The following is a 15,202-nucleotide window of genomic DNA, read 5'->3' on the forward strand; positions in this document are numbered from 1 at the left end:
TATATTCTTCAACATTTTATAAATTATCATACATTCTTCATAACATCTCCACTATGCTTTCATTCCCACATTATTTCTTTGGTTAACTTTATCATATCAAGTCCCTTATTTTTTATTGCAATATGTAAGTTTAAAAGTACAGTATTTTTTTCTATTGTATTTAGCAAGATATTTATTTGTATATATATAACTATTCCAGTACTATATAGACAAATACAAATTATCAGGGCAAATGTTGTCATTTTTGTTCTAAGCTGTGGACAAAGCAGGCAGGCAAATCAACACACACTGACTGGTATGACTAAACAGTGTTACACAAACTATTCCAACTTCAAAATTCAAAGACCTTATCATGCTAGATCTCAAGATCTAGCAGAGCTTAAGGGGGCGTCAGAGGATTATAGATGAAAGTTGTTCAATGTCAACCAATATTAATTTTCTAGTTGTATATGAAAAGTGCTTAAATTGTCCCAAGTTTCAGTACTGCAGCGTAAATAGAAAAGGAGTTTTTTTTTTTTTTTTTTTTTTTTTTTTTTTTTTTTTTTTTTTTTTTTTTTTTTTTTTTTTTTTTTTTCCCCAACGTTTTTTACACATTTTCAAGTCCACACTTCAGAACACACGTTTCAGATATAATTATTCTCTGACACTTTTCTGACACATTAGCATATAATAAAGGATTTGGGGCTTTAGAATTTCCAAAACATCTTTAGTTTTCCTAATACAAATGTTCAAAGTTCCCCAAAAAATTTTTGCAAATATGGCATGTTTATTGCTATTATAAAATCAATAAATGAACTTAGAGAAAAATGAAAGCCCCCAATGTAGACACATGCCCTCTACATATACTGTGTAAGTTTCATGTAAATTGAATGAAAAAGGAATCAGTTTTGTAAACGTTTGTGTCAATTGAAAAAAAAACAGAAATGAATAAAGTCTAAGGTTCTAAAATCTGTGGCTGAGGTTGACATCAACCAATTTTCTCCAAAATTGGCATCCTTACAGATAGGCTTACGTACAGTCAGGTGTGTAAGTTTGATGCAAATCGCCCGAAAAAAAAAAAAAAAAAATACGTTTTTTTTTTTTTCTTAAATTTTTTTTCCAATTAAACTAATTATAATATTTGTTTAATATATGCTATTGTGATAGCAAAGAGTCGTAGCTATGATTTCAGTTGACACTTTTGATTGATAATCAATTTTGACCATTTTTGCATACTGTAATTTTCACAACTACAGTACTTCAATATTTTTTTTCTCCCTTCCTATTTATGCTACGATGCTGAAACTTGGACCAGATGAAACACTTTTCATATAGAACTTGTCAAAAAAGTTTCATTGAAATCGAACGAGTTTTCATTTTTGCATTTTTGGACCCAGATGCCAACCAGACGCCCCCTTAATTTAAGATCTGAGCTTAGATCTTAAAATATTTGTTATTGAGGTGGTCAACAACCTCATTAAGTGGTGTCAAAATCTTGGACACTTAACACCAAAGTGAGTTGAGTCCAACAACTAAAGTAACTTTTTATGACCACCATACAAATGGCCATTGAAGCAATAATCCAAAATATATATTCTCAATTAAGTTACAAGATGGCACAAGTGGATATGATACAGAAGTAGGACACCAAGAGTCTGTCTGTATATTGCACTTGGAGGGAGTCAGGATAAGGATTTGGGGTGGAACTGGGTTAGAATGGTGCCTAACCACTTGGATGGTTGGGGATTGAATGCAGACCTACATGACAAGAGACCGTCGCTCTACCGTTCAGCCCAAGTGGTTTGGATCCATTGCAATACCAACCAGAGGTTGGGGGGGGGGGGGGATAAGTTTTGGCTCGTTGTTCCTGCCTCTTATCTGTCAATCTACTGGTGTACAGGTTCCTGAGCTTATTGAGCTCTATCATATCTACCTTTGAAACTATGGAGTCAGCCTCCCTCACATCACTTTCTAATGCATTCCATTGATTAGCTACTCTGACACGGGAAAAGTTTTTTCTAATGTGTCTGTGGCTCATTTGGGTACTCAATTTCCAGTTGGAGTCATTAGAAGATAAGATAAATATCCTGGAGAGGTGTTGAGTTCAATGATTGGCCAGGCAATGGCCTTTATGTAATATGGCCTTTTGTAGGTCCATCTAAAATTAGCCCCAGGTAGTTAACAGCGTGGTCATTGACTGGCTGCCTGCAGACCAGTGTCTTCAGAGTACTGACCAATCATTGCCCATGCTGAACCAGTTTATTTTTTTTTTAAGGCGATAGGATATACAGTTATGTGTACGCACTTTATTGCTAGGACTATTTGACTAGTGACATGGTAACAAATTACAGTAAAGGAAACAATATAAGATTATTATTTTATTGCAAACATTATTGTATTAAATCAGTTTACATAAACTGCTTTAATGTCATCCATTTAAAGCCAATTACTTGATCACTGCCAGGACTAGTCTAGAACTTTAAAATGTTATTTATACTGTATTACAATATTTTGTCATTAAAAAATAAACAAACTTGATGTTAGTGAATTTGATTAAAGTGAATTCCAAGCTTGTGGATGTCTTATCATATATAAGAGTGCATTTGATAAGCACCTTATTGAGGCAACTGGAGATGGTGGCCATCAGATAAATAAAGATTAATTCAGGTAATTAATTTTGCTTCCATCAGATAAATGATATATAGATTAAAATAATAAACAGCAACATTTCTATTACTCTGTAATAACAGAATTTTAAGTATTGGTTAAGTACATTATTACCCAGATGACTTGCCTCTGATGTGTAATATTACAAAAACTGACCAGCGAGTTCACTTTTGGCTCAATAGGTAGATTAACATCCCATAATGAACATATTAAAGCCTACAAGTCACACAGAATGACCAGGACTGCTCCCCAGGAATCGGTCACTCTGGACCCGTTTGCTTGGCGCTTTTCCCTAATCATTCATTCATTCATTCTGGACCCGTTTCCTCAATGTTCAATTCCAGGGGCTCATTACTGAGAGGTTTGCTACAGTCTCCCTGGCTTGGTTCCCATACATAGTCTCCCTGGCTTGGTTCCTTCTTTTGATAATTAATTACTGTGAGACGTGTAAGACTGCAAGTATATACAGACCCCCCATTGGAGGAATACCTTAATCTGGACACTTCCTGACTTACACTGCTACTTTTCACTGATGATGTGGTATCCACTGATGTTACAAACCAAGATGGTAATATTTGGTGTTGCTGCACCTGCCTAATTCTAATTAATAATGTAATGTGCAGAGAGAGAGAGTAATTACCTCAGTGTAGTTACAGGATGAGCTTGTGGTCACAAGCATCACATGAGACCAGAAGACATGGCAGGATGTGCAGAATACCCCCGTTGAAAAGGAGGTAATTAGGTAACTACATAATTGTACAGTAAAAATATTGAGAAATTTAACAGGTACATTGTAAGAAAATTTGACGAAGATGAGTAGTACATTATAGTAAAATTTGAGGATTATCATCAGGTATATTGTAGCATAATTTGAGGATTATTTCTAAGGCATAATGTAGTAAAATATATGTTCAATATAACAACCATGATATAAGATGATAGCAATGATTACAATGGTGAAGTTATATGGCTTAGGCACATATTTTGGGGGAGTGGGTAGCACAAGATGCAGTGTGAGTTTATTGCACGAGGTAGGAAACTATGAGGATGAAATTAGGTACTTTTAAATTAAGGTAGTTAGGTAGGGAGGGGGGCTTTTTGAATCCAAGGGGGGTGACTGCACGTCTTGACTCGCCACTCACGGCCACTTATTTACCTGTATTTATGTACACGAGGGGACATTATTGGGTTGTCAAAATACAGCACATATGTTGGTAAATTAAGTGGTACATTCTTGTAAAGTCACTAGCATATAACATTATTTACCTGAAAGCCAATATATATATATATTACCTAACTATAAATATATAAGCATTTATATAAATTATATATTTGAATTTAAAAAATACTTATGTAATGACTTATGTACCCCTACAGCGGAGATGAGAGAAAACGGCGAAGGAGGTATGGAGAAATAACCGACCAGCAGGATACTACAACACTAAATCAAATTTGAATTAAATATATGATCAAACTTCTCTTAACCTAACTTACATTGTTCTAACCCAACCTATCCTTTCCTAACGAAAATAAAATATAAATATTGAATTGAAATTGAAATAAGTTTATTGAGGTAAAATACACACATAAAGGAATGAGGTAGCTCAAGCTATTCTCACCCCGTTCAGTACATCGTGTTAATTCATAAATAGACACACATCACAAGCAATAAACGTATTACCGAACATTCTGAGAGATAAATATATATATTTCCTATATAAATATTGTTTTCTATGTAGTGTGGGGCTGGGGGAGGGTTTGTGACGTCAGTGGGTGAGTGGTGGGTATAGGGGTGGGCGCCAGTGTGGGGGGGTCAGTGTGTGCCCGGCGGCCGTCACAAGTGGCTTTATACGATGGCTTCCAAGATCATAAGGAAGGTCATTTCCTCTCCCAAAGCCCCAGCGGCTATTGGTCCTTACAGGTTAGATAGCTTAACTAGAGAGATTTTAGTCAGTTAACATTTGCTTGAGGCGGTGTGTGGAGCAGAGGCGTGAGGCCGGAGCTCTCACAACTTGTTAGAGCGCCGGTTAAAAGCTCTAAAGAGCTCTAAAAGTTAGTTAACTTTTGGTGAGTAAGAAGCTTACGAGAAGGTGAGGGTCTGTAGTGGCCCCGACCAGTCAGGCAGTGGTGGTGTAGTGCTCTTTGTCGGGGACAAGTAGCCTGTGTGTGTATACTTGAGGCTGGTATTGTACCCCCCCTCCCCCCCTCCCCACCCCACCCCCCCAGCTAAGGTGGAACAATTGACCCTCCCCAGGAAGCATCCCACAACAGTTAACTGACTCCCAGGTACCTGTTTACTGCTAGGTGAACAGAGGCATGAGGTGACCTGCCTGGGTATCATCCCGGGGTCCCGGAGTGAGTGGAGGAGGAAGACCTCTATGGGGGCGCCGTGGTTGGTGTCGCTCCAACGTAGTCTCCACTGCACCAGTCTCCGTGGCGCAGTGGTAAGACAAGTGGCGTTCCGCGAGCGCTGTCATGGGTTGGTATCCTGGCCGGGGATATCCTGGGCGCAAATCCTTAACTGTAGCCTCTGTTTAACGCAACAGTAAAATGTGTACTTGGTTGTAACAAGGATTCTTCGCGGCGGGGATCGTATTCCAGGGACCTGCCCGAAACGCTACGCGTACTAGTGGCTCTACAACCATGTAACAACTCTTGTATATATTAATAAATAAAAAATAAAATTCTGTAGTTACCAACACGTGTATTGTGTAGTGGCAACAAAGTGGCATTGTCAGGTATGTAATAAATGAACAAAACATTTTTATCCTCGTGTAACAGCCTTACGTAACACTACGTAGTTTTAATAATTAGAATATTGGCAAATTTGTTTCTTGGGAATGGTGAGTGGTAGGGCCTTATTTTATTTTTTTATTTATTTATTTATTTATATATAAGAAGGTACATTGGGTTTGTGAGAATACATAGCATAGTATTTACAATCTTGTAAAGCCACTAGTACGCGCAGCGTTTCAGGCAGGTCCTTAATCTAACGGATAATTCTAAGTAGGTAAATTCTAAATTAAGTAGTAGCCTTAATAAGCTTAAGTACACTCTGCCTCCTCTACATATCAGTGTTAAGTATATCACTTAATGATGAACTGGGGTCACATCATACACCAGCATTTCAACTAAGCTTTTCTATATGTCAAAATTATACATGTATCTTAGGGAGCCGGTCGGCCGAGCGGACAGCACGCTGGAGTTGTGATCCTATGGTCCTGGGTTCGATCCCAGGTGCCGGCGAGAAACAATGGGCAGAGTTTCTTTCACCCTATGCTCCTGTTACCTAGCAGTAAAATAGGTACCTGGGTGTTAGTCAGCTGTCACGAGCTGCTTCCTGGGGGTGGAGGCCTGGTCGAGGACCGGGCCGCGGGGACACTAAAAAGCCCCGAAATCATCTCAAGATAACCTCAAGATAGGGTTAGTTTGTTAGGTTCGCTTAGGTCAGGTTTTAAAATGTATTTGCGAACTGTTTTGGGTCCGTACCTGACTTAAACCTAACTTGCTATACCCAACCTAGTGATGCTTACACATTTTGTGTTAAGTTTTAAAATCTTGAGAAACTTGAATCTTAAGTGACCTGTAACGTGCCAGCATGATGTGCTAGGAATGGCTATGGACAAATTGTGTAATTCAGGTGTTTATTATTTGCAGGTGTTTTGATCATAGCTTATTTAATTAAAAAACTTTGTGTATTAAACTAGGCTGACTTGGGTTAGTTGGTTGTAAAATCTTTTGGCAAATGTTGTTACGTTTGAAGTGTACACTTCAAATACTGTATACATTGTTACATTGGCCTGGAGTAGGTCATGCTAGGCTGTTTCGATGCAACAGATTTATTAACAATAATAATATAGGAAAATGTCATTATTTATATAATTTTGATGCAAAGGAAAATGAGAAAATACTGTACTAGAAATGACAGCAAATATCCTAAGTTTTTGTCAGTTTATACTAGACTATATATACTTTTATCATATAGGGTAGAGGGGGGGAGATAATTGTGCACATATCTACATACTGTTCAGTACTTTTCTCACTTGTTTCAGTCAAGCTGTGCAAGCAGGCAATACCCTTTACATCTCTGGCCAGCTTGGAATGGACCCAAAAACCATGAACTTGGTTAGTGACGATGTTGTTGAACAGACTAAAACTGCCTTAATCAACATGGGGCATATTCTGGAGGAAGCTGGATGCACCTACAAGCATGGTAAGCTCCTAATATTGATGTGTAAGGGAAGGTTTAATAGAATTCAAGTGCTTGGTGTGATCTGACAAGATACAAAAATAGTTAGGAAGTTCTTTGATCAAACACTGAAGCTCAGTTATGCATCACAGATTGGAACTACTTCCAGCTGAATATATTACTGTGCATCCAAGCAACTTAAAAAAAATATATAAAAAGCAATACAGACTGCTAACCAATTCCAATCTATACAGTTTACAAATCAATTATTCCATTTTTAAGGGCTGAACACCTAGAACACATTCATGTGTTCTAGTATACTGGTACTCATTTTCTCTGAATTTTTTGATTGTGCCTCCCTTAACTAAGCATCGTTTCATTTGTTATAACTGTTCTTCATTTGTGTATACTGTGCAGTACTATATTTGCCAGCATGTGCTTATGCCCAATGTAATATAAGCATTTGAATGATTACAGTACTGTACTGTTATTTATACAAAACTTTAACTTTAGCTTCTACATACTGTATCTTTATTTATATTTAATATTGTTTACAGTGGTGAAGACAACTGTGCTGTTAGCAGATATTGGTGACTTTGCAAAAGTGAATGAAGTTTATTCAACATGTAAGTATAGTATACGAACAGTATTTTATAATAAAATTGTTGCATCTTATAAATGCTTCTAAAAGTTGGTCTGTCAGTTATGCACATGGACAGCATTAAATGGATTTCAGGCAAAATTGGCATAATGGCCTTGTCTGGATCGTGAAATATTGTCGGGGAGTGGCAGCCAGTGTGTATATATACATGTTAGGTTTTATCGAGATAACCCCCCATGGTCGATTTACAGTACTGACCCTCTAGGATACAGCCTTGCAACAAGCTGACCAACTATTTCTACCCCATCTGGGATTCAAACCTGGAATTCTTGATTGTCAAGTTGAAAATGAACTCTAACATATTGTATGTAGTCTAGTGATGTCCACTGTTGGTAACTGTGTGTGTTAAGATGTCAACTGAGAAATTCACCGTCAGGGGATATGCCAGTTGCCTAGGATGGTTGACCATTGGACTTACCCAGGCCTACTAGTGTACATTTTTCAGGTTTATATTGGTGTGCAAAGGTAGCATGGTTTTGTGAGTGAAGTTACTGCTCGCTCAAGACCAAGGAGAGGTACAGTACAATAAAGAAAACTACAACACCTCTGAGTGCTTGGTCAGGTGATGGTAGGGTAGTTACAGTAGCTCTCTTGCCTGCCATTATTATTTGTTGTAATTTATGCAGTTTTACCAGAAATACAGAAATTTACTAATTGTGGCACTATCCATATGTTGCTGGGATTTCATTGAAGCTTCCTTGGACAGTTGGCTGGCGATGTCTGAATCATGGAGAACTTGATTAAATACAGAACACTAATTAAAAATGGAGTATTTTATTGTGAACATACAGCTTTTGGCATGTGGATGTTTTGAAAGTTTTATTACATTTCTAATAAGAAATATGTACCCCTTCCATATATATATATATATATACACCATGACAAATAAAAAAGTACTTGCCCAAGCATGCAAATATTCCAGCACTCTTAAATACATATACAGTACACAGAGATCACACTTAACGTGATGCATCAAATGAACATGCAGTAAGTTCAGTAGAACTTCGGTTTCAACTCTTTTAGCCCTGTCATAGCTCAGTCGATTAAGGCAGTGTCTGGGATGCTCCCGGACGCAGGTTCGAATCCTCGTCACGGCCCTTGTGGATTTGTACATATACAGTACTGTATATATTTTGTACACAAATATATTACATGACTTAATTTAGTAAGGAGATTGTAGAAATAGGTGTGCAGTGTGAGGGTTTGAAGGCAGCATAAATGTCAATTTATGGCACTACAGCATGGGGGGGTAACATTGCTTTAAAGCCAACCAATGGCAGCATTTACTGGTTCTAGTATCTTACTTTGAAGGTCAGAGTGCTTGATTGATATCACATTAGAAATGTTTTCTTGGTGCATGGATGGTAACTTGTTCTGCATCGATGGAGGTTACATTGCATACTGTAAGGCCGTCTTCCTTTAGTCTGATACCACCTAATGCGGCCAAGTAAATGGTGTTCAAAGTGAATTTGATCCAGGCTTTCGTCCCAACTCTAGCTGTAGTGTTTGACATAGGTGATAGGTGACATGTTGTTAATTCATCGGTTCTTGAGTTGCTATAAACCTGTGACATTTAGTCTACATGTAAGCCAGTACTGTATTTCAATTTTAAGGTGTTTAATGGTATATTTTACCACTCAAATTATAAGCTATACTGTGCGTTATACTATTTGTCATAACATTTTATTTGGTGATATCCATGTTTCAGTTGAGCCAAAACTGTAACAATTTATGCACAATTTAAGACTAGCATTTGAATGATGAGTCAGTATAGTGTAGTTGCATATTTATATATAGAACAACTCTAAAAATAAACAAATGGACAAATTCTTTTATTGAATAAATGCGTGCCAAGTGGTAATTCTCCGTACTCTAGCTGGTGGAGGGGGAAGAGTTCTTTTCTCTTGTTACTGATGACAGCATTGATTTATTTTTAATTTACAGCACATAATGTTAAACTTGTTGTAGTGTGCAAACAACAATTTCTAACATGTACCAAACTCTCAAATAGCATTTAAAAGCAGTAAAAATATTAATTTCCAAATACAGTCCATAATAAAATATTGTACAGTAAAAAGGTGTGGTATGTTGGGGGGGAAGGGGGAGTTGTGTAGGGGGTATTCAGAAAATAAAGGGTTAATAATGTTGTACATTGTACAGCATGTGCTGTTTTTTATTTACTTTTATTTTTTTATTGTTGTATTGGTCTTTATAATTGTTCATATTAAAATTTGCATAATTTTTAGTTTTCTCCGAAGCTGTGCCAGCACGAGCAGCTTACCAGGTTGCCAATTTGCCCAAGGTATGTTTATTTTACTCTCATTAGTCCATGGTGTGAATGTTACCTATATAGACCCTCCCCCCCCCCCCCTTTTGCCATTGAACCCCTTTCAATTATTTCTACACCGTTTTGTGTTGGCAGTTATAGTAGAATAGGTAGTTGTGAAAAGAGGAAAATGATGTCTTTAGTTCAAGTTCAAGTATGTTTATTGATATAAGCAATAAATACATCTCAAAGGGATAGAGTAGCTTAGGCTATTTCTACCCCCCCCTCATAATGTCTTTAAGGGTGACTCTAAATGGTGTGTTAAACAGGTGGCAGAAGTTGGAAAATAATGAAAATATGGAGTGTGGTTAGTAAGGAGAGAGACCTCTTAAAACATGTAAACTGAACAGGAACCTCAATGAAGGTTGAGGTTCCCATATTCCCATTTAACAAAATTGTTAAATGGGAACATGGCTGAAGAAAAATTGTAAAAGGCGATAGGAATTGGAGAGCCGGTGAAATGAAAGTGGCTCTCCAATGAGGAGTTGGCTAAGGCACTAGGAGGGGGAAATGGAGATAACAGGTTGCTAAAAACCTGTTAAAATAGATGGGGCAACATAAATATTGGCATTAATGAATATAATATAGATGAAGATCCCCGATATCGTTACCCTGGTAGAGATAAAACTTAATGAATCGGTTTTAAATAAGATCTTCCCAAGGGGCTATCCAGTTTGGAGACAAGATAGAGCAGGTGGTATTATCAAAGCTAGTGAATGAGAATAGAAATGTAAACATTTCCCCTAGACCTCCTACGGGATGAGGACATACCTGTATTGGCACTGGAGATGTCCAACTAAAAGGATAAAATGGTACCTGTCTGTATACATTCCAAAACAGACTGTATATGGATGAAGAAATAGACAACAAACTGGAGGGACATGTAAGGGTTTGAGTAATAAACAGAGATAAAGCATTTTATAGGGTCCCGGTAGTACAATCGGGTTTCTCGTCTCACAATTGAGAATTCCGGGTTAGAATCCCAAGCTCCACAGAAATCGTTGTTTTCTATCACCTCATGCCCCTGTCCACCTAGCAGTAAATAGGTACCCCAGGAATTAGTCAGCTTGTTGTGGGGTGGGTCAGTAATTCGACCCTGGGGGGTGGGAGGGACCTGGATATAAGCCCAACATGTACTACTGTATATGTATAAACTGTATACCCCTGACTCAGTGAATTATTATTTATCATTATTATTGTTATTATTATAATGCACAACTGATGGCACTGGTACTGTACTTCTGGACTTTAACATGAAAACAATTGACTGTGGCGGAGGCTTGCAATAGGACATACAATTTCTGAACGTGATTGAGGGAAGGGGATTCGGGATTGATTATAAATAATGTACAATATATATATATAAAGGCACCCAAATTTTTGTACCAAAGCAGGACTTATTTAATAGAAATTCTGAGAGGACCAGAGAACCAAAGAAAATGAAAGGGTTGTAGGAAGAGGCCAAGCCCACAAGCATGCTAGTACAGTACTACAAACAAGCACAACACAACTATTGGACATGGTTACAAGAACAGAAAGATAGAAAGAAATGTTGAGACAGGAATAGCATATTAATGTTTAACAGATCCCAATCCATTCTGTATACTGTGTTCTTAACAAGCAAACTACAAGTGAAAGACTACAAATGGGAGAAACTCTGAGGCAGAAATGAAAATGTGTAGAATAATACTAAATTGGTTCCAAAGTGGGTCTTTGTGTGGGAGGAGATTTTCAGCAAACCACTCTGAATATCGGCTTTGAAATGTAACTTTGAGTATACAAGTGTCTAAAGACACGGTAAAAACTTCTCGGGGAGCTAGACGGAACTCAAGCAGTTAGACTAGGTAGTCTAGCCTTAGATACCATTCAGTATGATATTTTAAACCTGAATAAAGTACTGTACATGCTTAAATTCAACAAAAATAGTCTGTGTACATAGTATTAACTTGTAAGTATGGGACTTGTAACTATATTTGCCTTATGGATAAATCCACAAGGGCCGTGACGGGGGTTTGAACCTACGTCCGACACAATCCCAGACGCTGCCTTAATCGACGGAGCTACGACATGGAAAAGAATTGCAACCCGAAGTTGTACTTGGATCCTGCAGCCTCTCCGAGACACAAACCAGGATTTTACACAATTCCCCCCATGCACCCGAGGCTGCAGGATCCAAGTAAAGTCAGTAGAACTTTCGGTTGCAATTCTTTTCCATGTCGTAGCTCAGTCGATTAAGGCAGCATCTGGGATCGTCTTGGACGTTGGTTCCAACCCTCGTGGATTTGTTCATTTGATGCATCACGCTATTGTGATTTGTGTGTATTTGCCTTATTGAATATTCCAAAATGACTTTTAACAGGGAGGACGTGTAGAGATTGAGGCCATTGCTGTAGTGGGGGAGTTGGACCACCAGTGACTGGTCTGCACGTATACTGCTTGAAACATTGGTGAAGAAAGCCAGAGTCATATATTTAACAAATGTTTCTAGAAATTTACAAAATGTGTTATAGGAAACAGTAATATTGTAATTGGCAGTGAATTCCTCCACTAACCAATGTGACTGTTTTGTTTTTAACAGTGTGTGTGGTCGAGAGAGATTATGCTAGTAATTTTGCATAAAGTATGTTCACCCAACACACTTTTTTTTTTCCTCCTGCATACATTAGCCACTGTAAGTAAAGCTGTGATGACTGCTAATAATGTTGTTTTAGGGCTAAGGCTAAGAAATGTCTCCAGTTAGATTTAGCAGTACCCTGGTGGAGCTGTAGTGAGGCATAGTTCATTAAGCAATAAATTAGTGTTCAAAGTTTAATACTAATTAATTTATTTATATATATATATATATATATATATATATATATATATATATATAATTATATATATATATTATATATATATATATATATATATATATATATAAATAATAATAATAATAATAATTAGGGGGGGTACTACCTCTGGTGCAATTATAGGGACCCACAGCCTCAAAGAAGGGAACACAGAGCATTTAGAGAAAAACTTGCCATTTAACTCTGAATACGTAAAAGTGTTCGCTTCTCCTACCACCCCTTTTTTTTTATGGTGTACACTTTATTATGCAAGGTTATACAGTTACATATCTGATTTTATACTAAAAATGGACATTGAGAGGACACAAGAAAAAGTTCGCTTCCTAGAGGCTGTAGATTTCCTTGAACTCCTCAGACGCCGGGCAGGAACCTAGGACGCAGGAGGCATTTCCCCTCTGGATCGCGACACTGAGGTGCTGAAAGAGAGAACGTGCTGCTCTAGGGTCGCTTGGAACCAAGATCCTTAAGAAATCTACTTGCACTCTCTCCCCATGGGCCTAGGGTCTCAGACCCTATTAGAATGAAGTTGTCCCAATGATCTAGTTCCCTGTACTTGGCTGACTTGTATATTTCTGTGTCGCTGCGGCTCCTGCTTGGCCGGCAGAGACGTTGATGTATGTGGTTGCCAGGGTGGATACGCAAGTATAGTCCAATGCCAACTGTCTGCCACCCTTCCATGGGCGCAGTGTGATTCTGTCTGGTCAGCCGGCAAAGCTAACAGAGTCACGGTTCAGTAGGTTGTGGGGGGGCTCTTTCTCCGCTGGACACTGAGCAGAGGCAAGGCTTCTTTTAATGTCATTGACTTCGTCGTGTCTAGTGTGCCAACCACCAGATTTTCCACAGTGCAGGCCATGCAATCCATATTCGTCAGCATCTGCCTCGCCGCAAATACACCTATGAACAGTGTGGATAGGGGCAGCAAGGCGGAGAGCGACTGCAATACAGAGCTTCTGCGGTTCAAGACATGTGCCTGTCGCAGACATAGGGACTGCCAAAAGGAAGTCCCCTGCATGGGGAGCCTGCACAGCTGTGAGGCGTGCACGATTACTGGGGGTTGTTGCTGCCTCCAGCAAAGCTGTGGCTTCTTTGTCTACAATGGAGCTGTCCCAGCTAGATTGTTTCTTGGCTTTCAGCATGGTTGGTCTGAGTGCGAGTCTGCCATGGCACCCCATTTCGTGTCGCATTCCGTGTAGTGGGGGTCCTGTATCCCGCTACATCACTCAGGGTGTCAGGTAGAATTTCCTTAACCAGGTCATCTGAGGCTGAGGAGGAAGACAGGAAAGCTGGGACAGCAATTTGGGTGGCAGTGCGGACACCCAAGCCACCGAGCCTGACAGGAAGAGTGGCTTGTTTCCACTGGCATTCGTTGAGAGAGAGGTTAACAACTTTCTAGCATGATCTTCAGTAAGAGGTCATATTCTTCAAGCTTTCGGTTGTCGTAAGATAGGGCGCACCTCAGAAAGTAGGTTAGCCTCGGAAGGTATAGGCATTTGGTGAGGAGATATAAAGCATCGTGGGCATCGATGTCACCTATTGTCTTCCCTCCTCCTAAGGTCTGTGATTTTCTTGTTCAAGGATCTCCTCAGTGGCGTTAGACCCAAGGAGGGTGCTGTTCTCGGCCCTAATGACATGGGCTCCAGGCAAGGCAGACCTTATTCTAGCTACGATGTGTGGGGTTGGAGGAGACTACTTCACACTTGGAAGGGTTCAGGAAGAGACCCAGGCTTACTTCTTGCTCCCTTATTTTCCTGATATCGTCCAAGAGGTGGTCTATGGTGCCAGCTATAGTGCCATCATCCAAAAACCAGATGTTGAACTCGCTGGACAAACTTTTGGTGATATCTTTTAAGACTACGCAGAAAAAAAGGGGAGCAAGAGGATCACCTTGCTGAACACCTTCACATGATCTGATTTAGTGTTCACCAAAGAGCAGTTTTGACTCACCACTGTAGCACAATAGTATGAATGGGTAGAGGGGCCGGAAATGGCGATGTACGGCACAAAGTACTGCATCTCTTCTGACCATGTTGAAGGCATTCTTAAAGTCCAGTTTGAGCAGGGCCTTTTCATCAGAAATGTTGGTGATGTATGCTCGTGCTGCATGGGCAGCCGCTTCACAGCCTTGGGGGGGATTCCAAATCCTAGCTGGATTGGTTTCAGCAATTCAGCCGCTTGCAGGCTGACAACCCTCGTAACAGCCTTGGCAATCAGGCGTTGAAGTGTGTTGCCAACAGCGATTGGCCTGATTCCCTCCTTTTTGAGAGTACAGAGGGATGCACCAAAAAGAGGGGCCTGATGACAGGTATATCACCAGCCAGGCACGTGTTGACGAACTTTGTGAGTTTCATAAGAAGATCTTGTGTAGCATCACCAACCGCAGGATTTAACATATGCTTGATGTGTTGAGGTTTTAACCCTGTAAAGCCGCCTGCTGACCCAGGTGGAAAAGAAAGGGTTGCTTTGTAGACCTCAGATTCACCAACAGTTAATGGGTCTGAAATGGTGTCGGCTAGTGGCGGAACGATGTCGCC

General features: G+C 39.3%; 1 protein-coding gene across 1 annotated transcript; it reads left to right on the forward strand.

Moving 5' to 3' along the window:
- The first annotated feature begins 4,434 nt into the window (after nucleotides 1–4,434).
- LOC138363463 (2-iminobutanoate/2-iminopropanoate deaminase-like) lies at nucleotides 4,435–12,456 on the forward strand. The gene is made up of 5 exons (XM_069322690.1): nucleotides 4,435–4,567; nucleotides 6,699–6,859; nucleotides 7,393–7,461; nucleotides 9,743–9,798; nucleotides 12,182–12,456. Exons 1-5 carry the CDS (start codon nucleotides 4,500–4,502, stop codon nucleotides 12,236–12,238), a joined length of 411 nt encoding a protein of 136 aa, XP_069178791.1. The 5' UTR covers nucleotides 4,435–4,499; the 3' UTR covers nucleotides 12,239–12,456.
- Nucleotides 12,457–15,202: the final 2,746 nt, after the last annotated feature.

This window comes from Procambarus clarkii, chromosome 11 (assembly GCF_040958095.1).
Source record: "Procambarus clarkii isolate CNS0578487 chromosome 11, FALCON_Pclarkii_2.0, whole genome shotgun sequence".
Lineage (NCBI taxonomy): Eukaryota > Metazoa > Arthropoda > Malacostraca > Decapoda > Cambaridae > Procambarus > Procambarus clarkii.